Source organism: Somniosus microcephalus, chromosome 8 (genome assembly GCF_052327205.1).
Source record: "Somniosus microcephalus isolate GS21.2 chromosome 8, FLI_Smic_1.0, whole genome shotgun sequence".
Lineage (NCBI taxonomy): Eukaryota > Metazoa > Chordata > Chondrichthyes > Squaliformes > Somniosidae > Somniosus > Somniosus microcephalus.
In genome coordinates, this window is record NC_140994.1 from 261106320 (window position 1) to 261128470 (window position 22151).

Genomic DNA, 22151 nt, shown 5'->3' on the forward strand with positions numbered 1-22151 from the left:
ATTCAAGGCAGATGTCGATAGATTTTTGGATACTAAGGGAATCGAGGGATATTGGGATTAGCGGGGGTGGGGGGTTGCAAGTTGAGGTCCAAGATCAGCCAGGGTCTTAGTAAATGGCAGAGCAGGTTCGAGGGGCTTTATGTCCTACTCCTGCTCCTATTTCTTATGTTCTTACAAGAGGTCCCTGGCTTCGACCTCCCTCGAAGACAGTGGACAGCGCTCAACCGAATCCGTACAGGGCACGGACGATGCAGCCACCTGCTCCACAGGTGGGCAATGAGGGATGAAATGAAGTGCGACTGTGGCCATGAGTCCCAGACCACGGAACACATCACATCAACCTGCCCACTGAGATCTGTTGCGGGAGGCCCCTCATTTCTCCACTCGACATCTCGGGAGGCCATCGAATGGGTAGTCAAACCAGACAACCCATTATAAGCTTTTCCCGTCACACGAAACAACATCAAATGTTCTTGCATTGTACCATTGGCGATACAATCAGAAACTCCAGACTACGCGCTTTACAACAGGCTCAGAAGTAGGCAGCTTGGCAGTCCGGCTAGCAGATTTTATACCACGCAGGGTCATTTATGAAATCATTAGCAGCACTAATAATACATTCCCCAAGGTGTCCAAAGCTATTGCCGCTTACCTAAACGAGTCTTAAATTCGATTTTGTTTTCTGGGTCTTCATCTTTTCTGAAAGAGAATTTTAAAAAATTAATAATTAACGTTCGTACTGAAAGTTTTCTGCGGCAATTCCGCCAAAAAGGATTATTTCACTTCGAAGAGCAAGACAAATCTGGCTCCCACCGAAAGGCATTACAAAAAACACTCAAATTCCAGCCAGCTCTCTCTTGGGTCTGGTCATGTTTATAGCAGCGGGTGGGGTCCACTTATTGCGAAACTAAAACTTATATGTAGCACTGACTGATCAGTGTAGGCAATTCCTGATGTGTAGTGTCATAGGAACAGGAGGAGGCCAGTCCACCAATTTTGCCTGTTCCGCCATTCAATGAGATCATGGCCAATCTGTATCTTAACTCCATCCACCCGCCCTGGTTTTGTAACCCTTAATACCCATGCCTAACAAAAATGTACCAATCTCAGTTTTGACATTTTCAATTGACCCTCAGCCTCAAACCACTTTATGAGGGAAGAGAGTTCTAGATTTCCACTACACTTTTTGTGAAGAAGTGCTTCCTTCTGACAGAGTTAGACGAGGAAAGATGGGAGGAGGCTCGAGTGGAGCATAAACGCCGGCATGGACTGGTTGGGCCGAATGGCCTGTTCCCGAGCCGTATATTCTATGTAATAATCCTATTCCTGACATCACCCCTGAGCGGCCTGGCTCTAATTTTAAGGTTGCGCCCCCTTGTTCTAGACTCCCTCAGTAGAGGAATTAGCTGCTCCCTATCAGCACTATCAAATCGTTTAATCATCTTAAACACCTCGATTAGATCAACCCGTAATCTTCTATACTCAAGGGAATACAAGCCAAGTCGATGCAACCTGTCCTCATAATTTAATCCTTTTAGCTCAGCCGCTCCTCTCCTCTCCTGGCGGTGTTGTTAATTGAGCTGTTAGAAGTGTCAATGAGCACCAGACAGCATTCCGTTCAGAGTTCGGCTGCGAGTAAAAATTAAATACATTTTTTTTTAAAGTAAAGAAAATTAAGGGGGCCAAGGATATGATCAGCACATTGGGGCGGAGAGATTGATCACCTGATCAATCAGCTATTGAAAGTGTCGGTTGACATGAAATATTGGCATTTTGCTCATGTCCTCCCTTGTGAACACTTGGTACAAAATATTTACCATCCTGTGCTTAGCCTAAGTTTCAACTCAATTGCCATCGGTTTGTGACTCTAACCACTTCTTCCACTGTCCTGCTGTTCAAATACTTAAAAAAAAAAAAATTCTTGCATTTTGCTTCTTTGCCCTTCCGATCGACCCTTTAACATGTTTCTGCATGTTCCTATATTCATCCCAGTGAACCCCTTCCCCTGTTCTCCCTGTAAAATGTGTAGAAGTAATGATTCCTCCAATTCACTTTGTTTTGGTTAATCCATTTAGGGTCCTGCTCGTTTAGTTTGAGGTTGCTGATGCTAGGCTATATATTTATCCTGCATGCTCAACATTATGCCTTTAAAAGTGTTCCACTTGTCCTCCACTGAAGGGTTTGTGAATTCTCCCATTCATTTTGCTTAGTTGTTTCCTTATTCCTTTAAATATTAACATAATAAGAACATAAGAAATAGAAGCAGGAGTAGGCCATATGGCCCCTCGAGCCTGCTCCACCATTCAGTGAGATCATGGCTGATTTTCGACCTCAACTCCACTTTACCGCCTGATTCCCATATCCCTTGATTCCCTTAAGAGTCCAAAAAATCTATCGATCTCTGTCTTGAATATACTCAATGACTGAACATCCACAGCCCTCTGGGCTAGAGAATTCACAACCCTCAGTGAAGAAATGTCCGCTCATCTCAGTCCTAAATGGCCGACTCCTTATTCTGAGACTGTGACCGCTAATTCTAAACTCCCCAGCCAGGGGAAACATCCTCCCAGCATCTACCTTGTCAAGCCCCTTAAAAATTTTAGACGTTTCAATCAGATCACCTTTCATTCTTCTAAACTCTAGGGAATATAGGCCCAATCTACTCAATCTCTCCTCATAGGACAATCCCCCCCAATCCCAGGAACCAGTCTGGTGAACCTTCGTTGCACCCCCTCTAAGGCAAGTACAGGTGCACGACCCCTTATCCGCACTTCCGAAATTCGAAAAGCTCCGAAAACCGAAAGTTTTTTCGTGGAGTGTCTCTCGGTATTTCCAGTGTAAAAGCTTGAGCAGCTTGCACGGGAGTTTGCAGATTACTGCGTGGCCGTGTGCAACTTTGAGGAAACATTGCTGTTAACTATTTCTTTATAGTAATCTGGGTACCTAGCCAGGTTTGCATCCATCACTAGTGGTGTAGTTGTAGGGTAAACCCGACGGCTGCCTCTTGTCCATTTATAAGCATTATATATCCGTTCTGAAATCCGAAAAATTCCAAATTCCGAAACACAGCTAGCCCCAAGGGTTTCGGATAAGGGATCGTGCACCTGTATATCCTTCCTTTGGTAAGGAGACCATAACTGTACACAGCTTTAAGATTTCAATAAAGTGTGATATTGGTCTTCACACCCAACCCTACTGAACCCCTTCCTTTCTCTACTGTCATAACATCATTTCAAATCACTTACTTCACTTCCTTCTGAACTTTCTCGATCATATCTTCTTCTTCTCTCTCTTTGCTGGTGATTTCCGCACGGACCTAGTTAAAAAAATGAGGAGGAATTAGTTTGACCCATTTGAAAAGTTTCCTGAATATGATTTGCTCGCAAAAGATAAACAAGAGACAGATGCACCAAAGATTGAAAAGGTTGGTGAATGACGGCAGCTGAAGAACCTCAGCTCCATCAAAAACAAAGAATCCCTCTCCCAATTAAATTGTAGCGAGATGCCAGGAGTTTATTACATAGAAACATATAAGATAGGAGCAGGAGTAGGCCATTCGGCCCCTCGAGCCTGCTCCGCCATTCAATGAGATCATGGCTAATCATCCAAATTCAGTACCCGGTCCCTGCCTTCTCCCCATATCCCTCGATCCCTTTAGCCTTAAGAAATATATCTAACTCCTTCTTGAATATATTTAATAAGTTGGCCTCAACTGCCTTGTCTGGTAGAGAATTCCACAGGTTCACCACTCTCTGGGTGAAGAAATTCCTCCTCATCTCAGTCCTAAATGGCTTACCCCTTATCCTTAGACTGTGACCCCTGGTTCTGAACTCCCCCGCCATCGGGAACATCCTTCCTGCATCTAGTCTGTCTAGTCCTGTTAGAATTTTATAAGTTTCAATGAGATCCCCTCTCATTCTTCTAAACTCTAAGCCCAATCGACCCAATCTCTCCTCATACGTCATTCCTGCCATCCCAGGTATCACTCTGGTAACTGTAACATATTGAGTTAAAAGGTCCCTTTTAAGATTGTTTCTGAAGTTTTAAAACCCAATTTTTGCTCTGCCCGTTTTCCCTTTCCCTTCCCATTCCTTCATTTTAAGGTTTTTCTGGTTGCTAAATCCCACTGTCCACACTGAAGATGGGGCCCAGATTGGTGCAATGTAGTCTTCAATTAGCTGAAAAGCGATCCTTCAGCCGATGAGCTACAGCACTGAAGTTAATGATGTGGCAAGGTTTGACGCACGTCCTCCTGTAGGACCCATGGCATCACCACCAGCTGACATCTGGAGCGCCCAGCACCCAACTTGGGCAGCCGAGCTCATGGAAACGTGCCATCTCAGCGGTGGTAGACAAAATTCAAAATAAAAACACGGATGAGGGCCAGGATTGCAAGTACCTGGTGCTGCAAGAGTTCTGTCTGCAGTGAATCGGAGATGGAGCAAAGGGTCACAGACAGACCCAGTGGGGAGGCGCAACAAGACTGAGGAGTAATGCACCCATCAGAGGTGGTTGCGGGTGTTCTGTTTCTTGGTTCCAGTCATCTCTCCTCCCCGTGGAGGTGGCTGATCTTCCCTCCTGCCTCTCCTCTTCCCATCTCCTCTCATAGAAACATAGAAGATAGAAGCAGGAGTAGGCCACTCGGCCCCTTGAGCCTGCTCCGCCATTCAATGAGACCATGGCTGATCAGTACCCTGTCCCTGCCTTCTCCCCATATCCCTTTAGCCTTAAGAAATATATCCAACTCCTTCTTGAATATATGTAATGAATTGGCCTCAGCTGCCTTCTGTGGTAGAGAATTCCACAGGTTCACCACTCTCTGGGTGAAGAAATTCCTCCTCATCTCAGTCCTAAATGGCTTACCCCTTATCCTTAGACTGTGACCCCTGGTTCTGGACTCCCCGGCCATCGGGAACATCCTTCCTGCATCTAGTCTGTCCAGTCCTGTTAGAATTTTATAAGTTTCAATGAGATCCCCTCTCATTCTTCTAAACTCCAGCGAGTATAAGCCCAATCGACCCAATCTCTCCTCATACGTCATTCCTGCCATCCCAGGTATCAGCCTGGTGAATCTTCGCTGCACTCCCTCCATGGCAAGAACATCCTTCCTCAGATAAGGCAACCAAAACTGCACACAATACTCAAGGTGTGGTCTCACCAAGGCCTTGTACAACTGCAGCAAGACATTCTTGTTCCTGTACTCGAACCCTCTCGCTACGAAGGCCAACATACCATTTGCCTTCTTAACCGCCTGCTGCACCTGCATGCTTACCTTCAGCGACTGGTGCACAAGGACACCCAGGTCTCGTTGCACGTCCCCTTCTCCCAATCTATTGCCATTCAGATAATAATCTGCCTTCCTGTTTTTGCCACCAAAGTGGATAACCTTGCATTTATCCACATTATACTGCATCTGCCCAATCACCCAACCTGTCCAAATCATACTGGAGTTTGTCGACATCTTCCTCACAGCACACACGCTCACCCAGCTTTGTGTCGTCTGCAAACTTGGAGATATTACATCTAGTTCCCTCGTCTAGATCATTAATATATATTGTGAATAGCTGGGGTCCTAGGACCGATCCCTGCGGTACCCCACTAGTCACTGCCTGCCACTCGGAAAAAGACCTGTTTATTCCAACTCTTTGCTTCCTGTCTGCCAACCAGTTCTCTATCCAAGTCAGTACCTTGCCCCCAATCCCATATGCCTTAACTTTACACGCTAATCTCTTATGCGGGACTTTATCAAAAGCCTTCTGAAAGTCCCCCTCTCCCTCAGCCCAGACTGGTGATATTAATATCTTAAAACACGTACATTTGCATTGCCCAGTTTCTCACCAGCTTTTTTCAAAACCATTTCCCCACAATCCGGCCCCCTTTGCTGCTCTAGTTTTGGGAGTGCGCCGCTATAATCCCACCAAGCATCGTTGCAGCCAGGAGTGGGCCCTCTAGATCCTGTGGCAGTTCACCGCTACAGAAACAAAGAGGGCTTGCAGTCATGTAGCACCTTTCATGATCCCTCGGGATGTCTGCAGTGGGGAAAGAGTTAAACTGACATCGCTGGCAGTTTCACTGAATAGTGTAAGAAACACCATCTTTTTCTAAGTTGCTGAATTGGCAGTGGAGATAACATAGCTGGACATGGAACCATAAGAGGCCTAAGAGGATGTAAGTTCTGTTCTGGCAGGAAAGTAAAAAACAATGAAAGAGGCCTAGAGAGGCAGGAAAGGAGGACAATGAACCAGAAGTAGAGGAAACTCTTTTTTATCCAGCACCAACAGGTCAGGCGTGGTGCCGGTTTATCAAAAAGTCCAGATTACAGAGATGTATTGTAAAAGGTACGAGAGCCCCGTACACGGCCACAGATCCAGGCGTCCCTGTTGCTATGCAACAGGTGCAGGAACCCCGGCCACAAGATCCAGGCATCCCTGTTGCTATGCAACAGTTGCAGGAACCCCGGCCACAAGATCCAGGCGTCCCTGTTGCTATGCAACAGGTGCAGGAACCCCGGTTACACGGCCACAGATCCAGGAACGGCCACTAATATGAAGTAAAACTTACCTGAACCTACTCCTGAATTTTGCCGGTTAACAGAGATTTCCGGTTATTTAGGTGCCGGTAAATCGAGAGTTTCCTGTACAATGTTGATGAGACCCCATTTGGCATAAACAGAGGTCATAGGTGCAACAACAGCTTGAGGGAAAATGGCCGGTAATAAAGGCGGTACTTTAACGTAACGCGGCATAGGCAACCAATCAGTGAAGTTGCATGCGGGCCAAGGTCCAATCAGCTGGCAGGAATGAATTTTGACATGTGTATTGTAATGTATAAAAATGTAGTGTTTGCTGTACCAATTTGGAGAAGTCTGGCTAAGACAGAGCAGACTGTCTCCCCACCGGGGCAATAAAGACAACTTGACTATCGATCTAAAACCTTGTGTCGAGTGTTGGTTTAAAATACTCCACAACGTCCCAAAGCGCTTTATAAGTACTTTTGAAGTGTAGTCACTGTTGTAATGTAGGAAACACGGCAGCTAATTTGCAGACAAGCAGCTCCCACAAACAACAATGGAATAAATGACTAGATAATCTGTTTTTTCAGGTATTGGCCCCAGGACACCAGGGAGAACGCCCCTGCTGTTTTTCCAAATAGTGGCATGGGATCTTTTACGTCCACCTGAGAGGGGCCACAGTTTTAACGTCTCATCGAAAACACGGCACCTCCGACAGTGCAGCACTCCCTCACGACTGCTCTGGGGGTGTCAGCCTAGATTATGAGCTCAAGTCTCTGGAGTGGGACTTGAACCCACAACCTTCCGACTGAAGATGCAGGAATGCTAACTACCGAGCCACGGCTGACATTTAAGGATCAAAGTGATTCAGGCCGTTTATATTCCCCAGGGAGCCGATGGCAGGAGAACTGCGCCTCGTACGTCAGCTGCACGTGGGTAACTTTTGACGCGATTCCTCCTCCTGGACTTTAGCCAGCTGTCCCCCTCTTCAAATGGACAAGTGCTGACCTTTTGCAGCAGGGCGAAGTCCAACCCTTTCACCAAGTGAGTGTGCTCCATGTCACCACCCAAGAACTTGGACTCCTGGATCAGCTGACGCCGTTTCTCCGCTGCAGACTTGTCCCTGCGTCGGAACGAAACAAAAAAACAAAGATTGAGCTGCAGGTAACGGTGGAAACTCCCGGCATCTTTCAGAACATAACTTACAAGAAATTCAGGGCATTATGTTTGCTCAAAGTGCTTCGCCTTTCAAATCAAGAAAATAAGTGCCTCACTCGAAATTTGTGACTTTTCTTTTTAAAATGTCGATTTTTACAGCAGCCACAGTGACCTTCGAAGTTGGCTTTCCCTCCCTGCTTGGTGCTCTTTACAGGAAATGTCCCAGAACGACCCCAGAGCAAACACCAGGAGGGCAATTTTATAATGTCCTGACCCCCACACCCAGGAAGCTATGCCACCGACATGAGATGCAGATTTTCTGAGCCTGCAGCACGCTCTCTGCATGTTCATTTTAATCAGGAAATGCACAGCCAGGTCCGGAGAGCGAGAGAGAGACAGAGAGAAATTAAACAATCCAAGTAATGTTTCTGGCTAAAAAACTGCATCAGAAAAAAAGACTTGCATTTATATATCGCCTTTCACAACCACTGGACGTCGCAAAGTGCTTTACAGCCAATTAAGTATCTCTTACGTCCACCTGAGAGAGCAGACTGGGCCTCAGTTTAACGTCTCATCCGAAAGACGGCACATCCGACAGTGCTGCACTCCCTCAGTACTGCACTGGAGTGTCAGCCTAGATTTTTGAGCTCAAGTCCCTGGAGTGGGATTTGAACCCACAACCTTCTGACTCGAAGGCGAGGGTGCTACCCACTGAGCTACAGGTGATAACTGAAAGAAAGTTCGAGTGCTGACCAACGGTCTCAACTCGACGGGAAGCACGTCTCTTTCTCGTGCCAGGTGTTGCATTTCCAGCAGTTTGTGTCTTTATTTCCAATGCCCAGCATTTTCTGTGCTACTTTTTAGTTGTATTTATTCAACTCGCTGATATTAGGGAATACAGCCCCCACCACTTATAGCAGGATTGTGTGAACGCGATTTGCCCGCTGTACGCGATGGCCGGTATATTATGGTAGCGCTGTTGCAATACTCTACTATAGCACAGGAATGTTCCTTCTGTCTAGTGACCGTTTGCCCACTTGTTTCCAGCTCCACTGACCTGCAGCTTTATTTAAACTACAGTCAGTGCTTAGTACAAACTGTAGCCCCACACCACTTAAGATGGGAATTAGAAGGGCTTGAGTACACTAGAGGTAACAGAACATTAACGAGTTGCTATTTACTTATGATTGCTCTTGTATTCGGTGCAAACTAGTGCGTAAGCACAGCTGTTTCAGCCCGAAATGCAAAGAGAGCACTTAAGACACTACAACCATCAACTTTGAAATCGATGCTAATGCAAATGGGTAACGGTTGTCGCTTTCTGACTGATATAAAGTGACGGCCTGTTTTAAACGTGGACAATGACATGAATCAGTCATTCATGAAAGACTGACTTATGAAATAATACTGAGCGGCCTACGGGTGGCGCTGTCCAGGGAGAGTATAAATACTCGGGCACGGGCCCAGCTTGCGCAGGACATTCTTAACAGGAACTAGTGAAGGGCACAACTAGACCTCCATGTTGTAAAACAGTTGATTAAAGCTTTAACGCTTAGACCAAGTGCCTAGTAATTTTCGTACGTCAGACATTATAAGTGGTGGGGACTGGGCCAGTGCCTCAGAAGGCTTAATGGATCCTATCTCGCTTCCACACTTACGCCTCAGCAGTCGGCCCGACCGCTCTGTAGTTTGCCGTCGTGCTGATGAGCTCGGTTTCCTCGTAATCTTTGTTCACGCCGTCTCGTCGCTCCCTCGCCCGGTCGCGGTACTTCTCCGCCAGCTCGCGCTCTCGCTCCAACTCCTGCTGTCGCAGCTTCGCGTAATAACTGAAAATGTTAATCAAGGAGAAGTTCAGTGGGACGACAGCACGCACACACCCCGAGATTTCCGTCTCTCGGACCCGGGTTCAGACCCGGCTCAGTACACGGGGGGTTGAAAGTAGCCTTCCTCCGTCTGCTAGCTAAAAGGGTCCTAAACAGAGCGTGTTCAGACAGCCTCCATCTAGTTTCTAGTGGACAAGGAGCCACAGCATAAACCTACCCTTAAATTTCACTCAAAGGGCCAATAAGATGCCGAGTGTGGGAAATGAAAAACTGGAAGCATAGAGTGGTGCAGTAGAAAATTGCAGCTGAGGCGCAGAGAAACATAGAAGATAGGAGCAGGAGTAGGCCATTCGGCCCCTCGAGCCTGTTCCACCATTTAATGAGATCATGGCTGATCATCCAAACTCAGTACCCTGTCCCTGCCTTCTCCCCATATCCCTTGATCCCTTTAGCCTTAAGAAATATATCTAACTCCTTCTTGAATATATTTAATGAATTGGCCTCAACTGCCTTCTGTGGTAGAGAATTCCACAGGTTCACCACTCTCTGGGTGAAGAAATTCCTCCTCATCTCAGTCCTAAATGGCTTACCCCTTATCCTTAGACTGTGACCCCTGGTTCTGGACTCCCCGACCATCGGGAACATCCTTCCTGCATCTAGTCTGTCCAGTCCTGTTAGAACATCGCAGGGGGCACAGTATAGGAAGCTTTAGTCTGCATCTAAAGCTGATGCCGACTAAATTTTGATCTGGAATTCACTGCCTGAAAGGGCGGTGGAAGCAGATTCAATAGCAGCTTTCAAAAGGGAATTGGATAAATATTTGAAAGGGTAAAAAATTGCAGGGGGAAAATACAGGGGGAGTGGGACTAATCGGAAAGCTCTTTCAAAGAGAAGGCACAGACAGGACGGGGCAAACGGCCTCCTTCTGTGCTGTATGATTCGATGATCTAATTGCACTATACCTGACCCAGGAGTGCTTGGTGCAGCCATTGGGTACCTGAAATGGAAAGTTGCTCCTTCTCCAACGTGAACGCCCCACTTTGCTCACAAAGCCAACAAAAATAGATTTCTATTTTTATGTAGAAGATATGGAGCAAAGCTCAACTTTATAGAGTTATATAATGTCATGGCTAGGATGTTTAATTACCAATCAAGGCTTGTAATCCTTCTCTTCAATGCAGTTTCCTTTAATACAAGTTTCATTCTGTGGTGGGTGCTGACTACAGAAGCCACAGTCAGGATTTTGTGCAAATCAAACAGTGAAACTTTCTTCCGACACCGCTCTCGTACATTGGTACAGAACAGAAGACAATGCCTTTCTGAGAGACGACCCTGCTCTCGCCTGTCACCTAAAACTTCACTCTGTCCATCGTTAACCTCTCCAGTCTCTGATACTACTATGATCCTGGCTTCTCTGCACTTCCCTCTCCTCTTTCTCCCAATCTCCAAAAACACCATCCCACACGCTCTCTTGCCTCCTCTTTATGTAACCTCATTATATTGAAATCAAAATTTATTGCCCAGTCTCCCGATTCATAGAAATCATAGAAGTTTACAGCACAGAAGGAGGCCATTCGGCCCATCGTGTCCGTGCCGGCCGAAAGAGAGCTCTCCAGCCTAATCCCACTTTCCAACTCTTGGTCCGTAGCCCTGTAGGTTACGGCACTTCAAGTACTTTTTAAATGTGATGAGGGTTTCTGCCTCTACCACCCTTTCAGGCAGTGAGTTCCAGAACCCTCCACCACCCTCTGGGTGACAAAAATTCTCAACTCCCCTCTAATCCTTCGACCAATTACTTTAAACCCATGCCCCCTGGTTATTGACCTTACTGCTACGGGGAAAGAGGTCCTTCCTATCCACTCTATCGAGGCCCCTCATAATTTTATACACTGCAATTAAATCTCCCCTCAGCCTCCTCTGTTCCAAAGAAAACAACTCCAGCCTCTCCAATCTTTCCTCATAGCTAAAATTCTCCAGTCCTGGCAACGTCCTCGTAAATCTCCTCTGTACCCCCTCTAGTGCAAGCACCTCAGAACTTCTTGCCTCCCTCAATTCCTTCGAACATTTACTTCTAAAACCCAAGCTTGCCAATTTCTAACCAGTGCTTCCCAATTTATATTCTCATCCCTCCTACTCTTCGCAACCTCGGTGGTGTCCCGCACCCTGGCCTTTGACCCTTCACCTACGTTGCTCAATTAGGCGGGGGGGGGGGGGGGGAAAGAAAAAGAGATCACTTGATCAGCATAATGTGTCTAATGCAAATCTTTGCAAATGACTTTCTCCACTCTACAGGTACCTCTCGACCACGGATAGAGGACGACCATTTTGCTATTTCAAGCCAATCCCGTTGAGCATACCTTTTCTTTTTCCTCCTGCGAGCAGCTGGATCATCCTCCTCGTTGTATTCCCTTGGCATCCTGCGGCAAGACAGTACCAAACATTAGATTACAAACGTACAACATGCCCACCTTACCCATCAGAGAACCATTCAACCTCAATGGGAAATGGTCAGCTTAAGAACCTGCAATACATTACATATTACATAGAATGTACAGCATAGAAACAGGCCATTCATCCCAACTGGTCTGTGCTGGTGTTTATGCTCCACTTCCCACCCTACTTCATCTCATCTTCTATTCCTTTCACCCTCATGTACTTAACTAGCTTCCCCTTAAATGCATCTATGCTAGTCGCCTCAACTACTCCTCGAGAGTTCCAAAATCTAACCAACCTCTGGGTAAAGAAGTTTCTCCTCAATGCCTTTAGTTACTGTAATCTTAAGTGGCTGCACTACTTTCTCGCCATCTAGTACACGCTGTGGACATGCTCGGAGTCTTGAACACACCTTCTGGAGCTGCCAGTGATTGAGCCTCCCTAGGCGGCTACTCTTAAAAAGAGAGGTGGTGACGAGAACTGAGGTCACAATTTAATGGGAGTCCACTGCACTGCTCTCTAGGGTTGCCTGTGATTATACCCTGGGATCAAAGTGCCCCCTAAGCTATGTGGGCGCGCAGCCGCTCACCAGCTGTTGACGCTGGAGAAGATACCGCGCAGTAAATTTAAAGGGGCCTGCAGGAAAAGAAGAATAAGAGGGAACTTTGCATGGATCCTCGCAGAGTTTGCCCTGCTTATTTAATATTAGACACTAAGTTTTATATTAATATCTGGGTGGGATTACCCACCGAATTGGATGGGATTCTCAAATTATGTTTAAACACCCAAGCAGAAAGAAAATTCCTACATCGTCTTCCTCAAGTCTTGGGCCCCTTTCCCAGAACACTGTAAGCAACATTGGTATAGGCAAGATCCACCTACCTCAGTCAGACTGCCCAGATGCTCTCTAGGGATACTGGGACTGAGAAGCTGAAGGGTTCCACACCTGGGGCAGCCGGTGGGGGGGGGGCGGGGGGAGGGGGACAGAAGTGGCCTGTACCGTTGCCCCTTTTCTTTTCTCTCCCTCCCTCCCTCCCCACAACAGGTTGGCAATCCCTCACGACTGGTATTCCCTCAGGAACACCCAGTCACAGATTGGGAAGCTTTACCTTGAGGAGATGCGAGTGACTATCGTCTCCTTCTGTGGAGACCATCAGCCCAGGCCTCAGGCGAACCCAACTCTAGTGGTCATATTGGCTGCTTCAGCCTCCAGCCACTAAGTCACCCACCCATCTATCTGGTCCCTCCACCCACCCCTTGGAGGTCTGACACTTCCTCACAAGAGGGAAAAAACCTACAGGACCAATATTTGCAGGGCAAAAAAATGAAAAAGCTTAACCCCAAGCTTTGTGTCGGTTTTAAACAATTATGACAACTAAAGGTTCCAGGGATGAGGGAATACAGTTACGTGGAGAGGCTGGAGAAGCTGGGGTTATTCTCCTTGGAGCAGAGAAGGCTAAGAGGAGATTTGATCGAGGTGTTTAAAATCATGAAGGGTTTAGACAGGAGTAAATAAAGAGAAACTGTTTCCATTGGCGGAAGGGTCGATAACCAGGAGGGCCCAGATTTAAGGTGATTGGCAAAAGAACCAGCGGTGACATGAGGAAAATCTTTTTTACACAGCGAATGTTTAGGATTTGGAATGCACTGCCCGATAGGGCGGTGGATACAGATTCAATAGTAGCCTTCAAAAGGTAATTGGATAAATATTTGAAGGAGAACAAACTGCAGGGATATGGGGAAAGATCGGGGGAGTGGGACTGAATGGATTGCTCTTCGAAAGAGCCGGCGCAGACTCGATGGAATGAACGGCCTCCTTCTGTGCTGGACTATTCTATGATTCTATAAAGGAGGGTGCGTAAAGCTGGAAGTTAACTGTAAACGAACAACTGTTCCTTTTAGTCCCAAAGTCAAACCCAAATGCAAACTTCTTCAAACCCTTGACCATCCTATTATACTCACTCATGTTGGCGGGTTTTTGAAGGTGGAGCTGATGATGGTGTTGACCTTGGGGTCATCAACAACTTTCGGAAGTCTTCATTGGTCAGCTTGGATCTATGGAAAGTAATATTACAATTTAAATAACAGTGCGACAACATTCCTCCACGCGGGTGACATCCTGTAGATACATCACCAACCATACCACTGTATACACACCTACATATCTATCAGATTACACGCTCGACAATTGAAAAATGGAGGGCAAAGCTCTCGATCTGTAAATCCCCAAACAAGTGAACTACCCCATCACCTACAGAGACAGTCTTTAGGTACCTAGGCCATAAAAACACAGAAATCCACTGCCCATTGTATTTGTGCTAGCTCTTTGCTGGAGCAAGCTAAAACTAACCCCACTGTGCCGCTCTCTTCCCATATCTCTGCTGCATCTTCCCCTGCTTTAAATACTTATCAATTTCTCTTAAAGGATACAATGGTCCCTGCCTCAACCACTCCCTGTGGCAAAGCATGCCCCAACGAATCCAGCGTAAAGAAATTTCTCCTAACCTCTATCTTCAAATAAAAAACTACCACTAAAAGAGTGATGGCCCGTTGTCGATGAGTCCCGAACCAGAGGACTTAGCATTTTACTATTCACGCTATCAAAACCCTTCATTATTAAGTATACTTAAACTCTCGGCCTTTTAAGGGAAAAACCTCCCCTCCCAGAACATGTGCGGTCAGGTGAACAGCCTCCCGTCTCACTGCCGGGTAGGGGGAGCATCATAACGTTGAATGTTCTTCCCCTATGTGTGTTACAGATGCTGCCCATTCGCATCCCAGGCTCAGCAATTCTGGGACCTCAATAAGGTTGACTTTAGGGAGTCATGTACTTACTATCCATTGGGGAAATAAAATTTTTTTTTTTTTTAATTCCCCCGATGTGGAAAAGTTGGTAGTGGGCTGCCTTCTATTTTTTTTTTCTTCGTTCATGGGATGTGGGCGTCGCTGGCAAGGCCAGCATTTATTGCCCATCCCTAGTTGCCCTTGAGAAGGTGGTGGTGAGCCGCCGCCTTGAACCGCTGTAGTCCGTGTGGTGAAGGTACACCCACAGTGTTGTTAGGGAGAGAGTTCCAAGATTTTGACCCAGCGACGATGAAGGAACAGCGATATATTTCCAAGTTGGGATGATGTGTGTGACTTGAAGGTGGTGGTGTTCCCAGGCGCCTGCTGCCCTCATCCTTCTAGACGGTGGAAGTCGCGGGTTTGGGAGGTGCTGCCGAAGAAGCCTTGGCGAGTTGCTGCAGTGCATCTTGTAGATGGAACACGCTGCAGTCCTTTGTAGCAATTTGATACAACTGAGTAGCTTTCTTGGCCACTTCAGGGAACAGCTGAGAGTCAACCATATTGGTGTGGGACTGGAGTCACATATAAACCAGACTGGGCAAGGACGGCAGGTTTCCTTCCCTAAAGGACATGAGTGAACCAGTTGGGGTTTTACGACAAGCCAACAGCTTCATGGTCACTTCAAAACTGAATTCAAATTCTCAAACTGCCCTGGCAGGGTTTGAACTCACTTTCTCGGGATTATTAATCCAGGCCATTGGATTTCATAAGAACATAAGAAATAGGAGCAGGAGTAGGCCAATCGGCCCCTCGAGCCTGCTCCGCCATTCAATAAGATCATGGCTGATCTGATCCTAACCGCCAATCTACTATCACAGAACCATCTCCCGAATCTAACAGAATTAGACACACGAAATAGGAGCAGGATCAGGCTACACGGCCCCTGGGCCCGCTCCGCTACCCACAGGGCCATGACCGATCCGAACCTAGACTCATGTCCAAATTCCTGCCCGCTCCCCGTAACCCTTAATTCCCTTTACTTCTAGGAAACTGTCTATTTCTGTTTCAAATTTATGTAATGATGTAGCTTCTACAGCTTTTTGGGGCAGCATATTCCATGGACCTACCACCCTCTGAGTGAAGTAGTTCCTCCTCATCTCAGTTTTGAAAGAGCAGCCCCTTATTCTAAGACTATGCCCCCTAGTTCTAGTTTCACCCATCATCGGGAACATCCTCCCCGCATCCACCCGATCCAACCCCTTCACAATCTTATATGTTTCAATAAGATCGCCTCTCATTCTTCTGAACTCCAATGAGTAGAGTCCCAATCTACTCAACCTCTCCTCATATGTCCATCCCCTCATTCCCGGGATTAACCGAGTGAATCTTCTTTGTACTGACTCGAGAGCAAGGATGTCCTTTCTTAAGTATGGACACCAAAACTGTATGCAGTATTCCAGGTGCGGTCTCACCAATACCTTGTACAACTGAAGCAATACCTCCCTATTTTTATATTCTATCCCCCTAGCAATGAAAGCCAACATTCCATCTTTTGTTTCTTTATTTGTCTCACTACCACCCACTTTTGCCATCATCACTTTTGTCATTCAATCTCTCCTGCCTTCCACCCTATCCCAGGCCTTCTCTTTTGTTCGTTCCTCTCTTCCCCTCCCCCCATTGCCAGCCTCCGCACTTGCTTCAAACTTGTTACATCTTTAACTTTTTCCAGTTCCGACGAAAGGTCACCGACCTGAAACATGAACTCTGCTCCGCTCGACACAGATGCTGCCGGGCCTGCTGAATTTTCTGTTTCTATTTCAGATTTCGAGCATCCGCGGTAATTTGATTGTGTCATTGGATTACCAGTGCAGTTAATATAACCACTACACCACCAGACCCACCAATATTCCTTCTAATCTCTCGTCTTGGCTTCAGGTTAGTTCATTTCAAATCAATGCCCTCTAGTTCAGACTATAAATGAACAGAGTGACGTGCAGTAACGGACGCCTCACACTGCAATTGCAAAGGAGAACCTGCTCCCATTGGCAGGAGGGTCGGTGACCAGAGGACACAGATTTAAGATACCAGAGGGGAGATGAGGAGAAACTTTTTATTGACGTTAGGCACGTGTTAAGATCTTGGAATGCACTGCCTGATGGGGTGGAGGAAACAGAGTCAATACAGGAAACTCTCGATTTACCGGCACCTAAATAACCGGAAATCTCGGTTAACCGGCAAAATTCAGGAGTAGGTTCAGGTAAGTTTTACTTCATATTAGTGGCCGTTCCTGGATCTGTGGCTGTGTAACCGGGGTTCCTGCACTTGTTGCTAAGCAACAGGGATGCTTGGTCTGTGGCCGGGGTTCCTGCACCTGTTGCTAAGCAACAGGGAAGCCTGGATTTGTTGCTGTGTACGGAGCTCTCGTACCTTTTACTATAACTCTCTGTAATCCGGACTTTTTGATAAACCGGCACCACGCCGGTCCCGGATAAAAAGAGTTTCCTGCAGTAACTTTCAAAATGGAATGGGATACAAGCTTGAAAAGGAAACATTTGCAGGGCCATGTGGAAAGAGCAGGGGGGAGTGAGACTAATTGTACAGTTCTTACAAAGACCCAGCACAGGCACGATGGGCCATCAGGCCCCCATCTGTGCTGTAAGAATCTATTAAAGCATCGAGACCCCCATTCCCCAGCTGTGGTTAATACTCACTGATTCAGCGACCGAGCATCTTCCACCTCGTGTGAATCTGGTGCCAGAGGATTCGAAAACGGTTCACCTGCAGAAAGAAATCGGGTAAAGCTGTTTAAAAAAAAAAAATCCACCCTGCTTCTGCTGACAGCGAAACTAAATCTAAACCCTAATTGGAGGAGAAGTGAAAGTGTCCTGGTGATCAGGGTTGACCTTCCACATGAACTGAGAGTGTTAAAAACATTCTTTCAAATACCAACATGCTGAGGGGGCATTGGGAGGCACAAATCGTTAAACAATGACGTTTCACCTCGAGAATCTGGCCTCAGATCGGAACATAAGAATTAGGAGCAGGAGTCGGCCATTCGGCCCCTCGAGCCTGCTCCGCCATTCAGTGAGATCAAGGCTGATCTTTAACCTCAACTCCACTTTCCCGTCCGATCTCCCTATCCCTTGATTCCAGAGTCGAAAAATCTATCGATCTCAGCCGTGAATATACTCAACGATTCAGCATTCACAGCCCTCTGGGGCAGAGAATTCCAAAGATTCACAACCCTCTGAGTGAAGAAATTCCTCCTCATCTCAGTCTTAAAAGGCCGACCCCCTTATCCTGAGACTGTGACCCCTGGTTCTAGACTCTCCAGCCAGGGGGAAACAACCTCTCAGCATCTACCCTGTCAATCCCCCTCAGAATCTTGTATGTTTCTGGGTCAACTGGGATCCGAGTAGGTATTTCCAACGGGTATTTCCAATGACGACGGCTTCTTCGGCAGCACAGTAGTAAAATAAAATCTCTTCTTTTGTTAGGGGTTTTGATCGAGTAAATAAGGAGAAGCTGTTTCCACTGACACACAGGTCGGTAACCAGAGGACACAGATTTAAGGTAACTGGCAAAAGAACCTGGGGGAAGAGGAGAATAATTTTTTTTTTACACAGCGAGTTAAGATCTGGAACGCACTGCCTGAAAGGGCGGTGGAAGCAGATTCAATAATAACTTTCAAAAGGGAATTGGATAAATACTCGAAAAGGAAAGATTTGCAGGGCTCTGGAGAAAGGACAGGGGAGTGGGACGAATTGGAGAGCTCTTTCAAAGAGCCGGCACAGGCACGATGGGCCAACTGGCCTCCTTATGTGCGGTATTTCTTGCTGTTCAGAGTCCTATCGCATTTACGTGTTTCATAGGAGAAATTAAATTGAGGTCCCGTCTGCTCTCTCAGGTGGAAAAGATCCCAAGGCACTATTTCGAAGAAGAGCAGGGGGAGTTCTCCCCGGTGTCCTGGGGCCAATATTTATCCCTCAACCAACATCACTAAAACAGATGATCTGGTCATTATCACATTGTTGTTTGTGGGATCTTGCTGTGCGCAAATTGGCTGCCGTGATTCCTACATTACAACAGTGACTGCACTTCAAAAAGTACTTCATTGGCTGTAAAGCTTTAAGATGACCGGGGGTTGTGAAAGTCAGTATAGAAATGCAAGTCTTTCTTCTCCGTCTTAAATTTTTGCCTCAAACATTAAACCTGGAAATGAATTTCATAACTTCACAACTCTCTGTGCAAAGAGGTTTATCCTGCACCTTTTTCTAAAATATCTTGCACTTAATCTTATATCTACAATCTCTTGTTCTTGACCCCTCAACCATCAAAAACAGTCTGCTGCGATTTACACTGTCCCATCCTTTCATAATTTTAAACACTCAACAACAACAACTTGTATTTATATAGCGCCGTTAACATAGCAAAACGTCCCAAGGCGCTGCACAGGAGTATTTTAAGACAAAAAATTTGACACTGATCTACATAAGGATAAATTAGGGCAGGTGACCAAAAGCTTGGTCAAAGAGGTAGGTTTTAAGGAACGTCTTAAAGGAGGAGGAAGAGGTAGCGACGTCGAGAGGTTTAGGGAGGGAATTCCAGAGCTTAGGGCCCAGGCAACAGAAGGCACGGCCACCAAAGGTTGAGTGATTATAATCAGGGATGCTCAAGAGGGCAGAATTAGAGGAGCGCAGATATCTCGGGGGGTTGTGGGGCTGGAGGAGATTACAGAGATAGGGAGGGGGCGAAGCCATGGAGGGATTTGAAAACAAGGATGAGAATTTTGAAATCGAGGGTGGAGATGCAGTCCATCTCTTTCACTGTTTTGGAACCCGAGAGGCCATACAGAGCCTTGGTTTAACGTTTCTTTAGTGCCAGCCGTGGATCAGTTGGTAGCACTCTCGCCTCCAAGTCAGAGTTGTGGGTGCAAGTCCCACTCCAGGCACACGAGCACAAAAATCTAGGTCGACGCTCCCAGTGCAATACTGAGGGAGTGCTGCACTGTCAGAGGTGCCGTCGTTCGTCTGAGACGTTAAACCGAGGCCCCGTCTGCCCTCTCAGGTGGATGTAAAAGATCCCGCGGCACTATTTTGAAGAGGAGCTGGGGCATTCTCCAAATTGGCTGCCGCGTTTCCTGCATCACAACAGTGACTACACTTCAAAATGTACTTCACTGGCATGGGCTCGACGGGCCGAATGGCCTCCTTCTGGGCTGTAAGCATTCTATGAAAGCGCTTTGGGACGTCCCGAGGTTGTGAAAGGCGCTATAGAAATGCAAGTTCTTTTTTTTCCCCGATGATGCCACTGTGCAGTATAAAAGGATTTTCACTCGATTGCAGTACTGAGGGAGTGCTGCACTGTCGGAGGTGCTGTCTTTCAGACGAGGCATTGAACTAAAGCGTGAACGGCCTTGGAGGACAGACAATTTGCACACGGCAAGCTCCCACAAACAGCAATGCGATAATGGCCAGATAATCGGTTTTAGTGATGTCAACTGAGGGATAAATATTGGCCAGGACACCGGGGAGAACTCCCCCTGCTCTTCTTTGAAATAGTGCCATGGGATCTTTTACGTCCACCTGAGAGAGCAGACGGGGCCTCGAGTTGAACGTCTCATCCAAAAGACGGCACCTCCGACAGTGCAGCACTCCCTCAGGTACAGAAAATAATCAAAAAGTCTAATGGAATGCTGGTCTTTATATCTAGAGGACTAGAATACAAGGGGGTAGAAGTTATGCTGCAGCTACACAAAGCCCTGGTTAGACCACACCTGGAGCACTGGGAGCAGTTCTGGGCACCACACTGTAGGAAGGATATATTGGCCTTGGAGGGAGTGCAGCGTAGGTTTACCAGAATGATACCCGGACTCCAGGGGTTAAGTTACGAGGAGAGATTACACAATCTAGGGTTGTATTCCCTAGAATTTAGAAGGTTAAGGGGTGATCTGATCGAAGTTTTCAGGATATTAAGGAGAACAGATAGGGTAGATAGAGAGAAACTATTTCCGCTGGTTGGGGATTCTAGGACTAGGGGGCACAGTCTAAAAATTAGAGCCAGAGCTTTCAGGAGTGAAATTAGGAAACACTTCTACACACAAAGGGTGGGAGAAGTTTGGAACTCTCTTCCGCAAACGGCAACTGATGCTTGATCAATTGTTAATTTTAAATCGGAGATTGATAGCTTTTTGTTAACCAAAGGTATTAAGGGATACGGGGCAAAGGCGGGTATATGGAGTTGGGTCACAGATCAGCCATGATCTCATCGAATGGCGGAACAGGCTCCAGGGGCTGAATGGCCTCCTCCTGTTCCTATGTTCCCTCAGTTGGAATACAGAGTCAAGATCCAACTGAAGTGGCCGGGGGGGGGGGGGGGGGGGGGGGGGGGCGGGTTTGTCCAGCTATTCACAATATATATTAATGATCTAGATGAAGGAACGAGATGTAATACCTCCAAGTTTGCAGACGACACAAAGCTGGGTGAGCGTGTGTGCTGTGAGGAGGATGCAGAGAAACTCCAGTACGATTTGGACAGGTTGGGTGATTGGGCAGATGCATTATAATGTGGATAAATGCGAGGTTATCCACTTCGGTGGCAAAAACAAGACGACAGATTATTATCTGAACGGCAATAGATTGGGAAAAGGGGAAGTGCAACGAGACCTGGGTGTCCTTGTGCACCAGTCGCTGAAGGTAAGCATGCAGGTGCAGCAGGCGGTTAAGAAGGCAAATGGTATGTTGGCCTTCGTAGCGAGAGGGTTTGAGTACAGGAACAAGGATGTCTTGCTGCAGCTGTACAGGGCCTTGGTGAGACCACACCTTGAGTATTCTGTGCAGTTTTGGTCGCCTTATCTGAGGAAGTATGTTCTTGCCATGGAGGGAGTGCAGCAAAGATTCACCAGACTGATACCTGGGATGGCAGGAATGACGTATGAGGAGAGATTGGGTCAATTGGGTTTATATTCGCTGGAGTTTAGAAGAATGAGAGGGGATCTCATTGAAACTTTTAAAATTCTAACAGGACGAGACAGACTAGATGCAGGAAGGATGTTCCCGATGGCCGGGGAGTCCAGAACCAGGGGTCACAGTCTAAGGATAAGGGGGTAAGCCATTTAGGACTGAGATGAGGCGGAATTTCTTCACCCAGAGAGTGGTGAACCTGTGGAATTCTCTGCCAAAGAAGGCAGTAGAGGCCAATTCATTAAATATATTCAAGAAGGAGTTAGATATATTTCTTAAGGCTAAAGGGATCAAGGGGTATGGGGAGAAAGCAGGGACCGGGTACTGAATTTGGATGATCAGCCACGATCGCATTGAATGGCGGAGCAGGCTCGAGGGGCCGAATGGCCTACTCCTATCTTCTATGTTTCTATGTCCTGGACGGCTCCGGCACCACGTTCTCGGTCTGGCTGGAGCAGGCCACCTTTTACAAAGCCAGCG

At 46.9% G+C, this 22151-nt stretch overlaps 1 protein-coding gene across 1 annotated transcript in view; it reads right to left on the reverse strand.

Annotated features, from left to right (window-relative positions):
- The window catches only part of ik (IK cytokine), a 55911-nt gene that overhangs the window by 32833 nt on the left and 927 nt on the right, over positions 1–22151 (reverse strand). Inside the window, exons 2-8 of the mRNA XM_085995995.1 lie at positions 17421–17487; positions 13888–13980; positions 11850–11909; positions 9328–9495; positions 7520–7634; positions 3246–3316; positions 653–699 (exon numbers count right to left, since the gene is read on the reverse strand). Of these exons, the coding sequence (XP_085852121.1) occupies positions 653–699; positions 3246–3316; positions 7520–7634; positions 9328–9495; positions 11850–11909; positions 13888–13980; positions 17421–17487 (621 nt within the window). The remainder of the gene's footprint in view (positions 1–652; positions 700–3245; positions 3317–7519; positions 7635–9327; positions 9496–11849; positions 11910–13887; positions 13981–17420; positions 17488–22151) is intronic.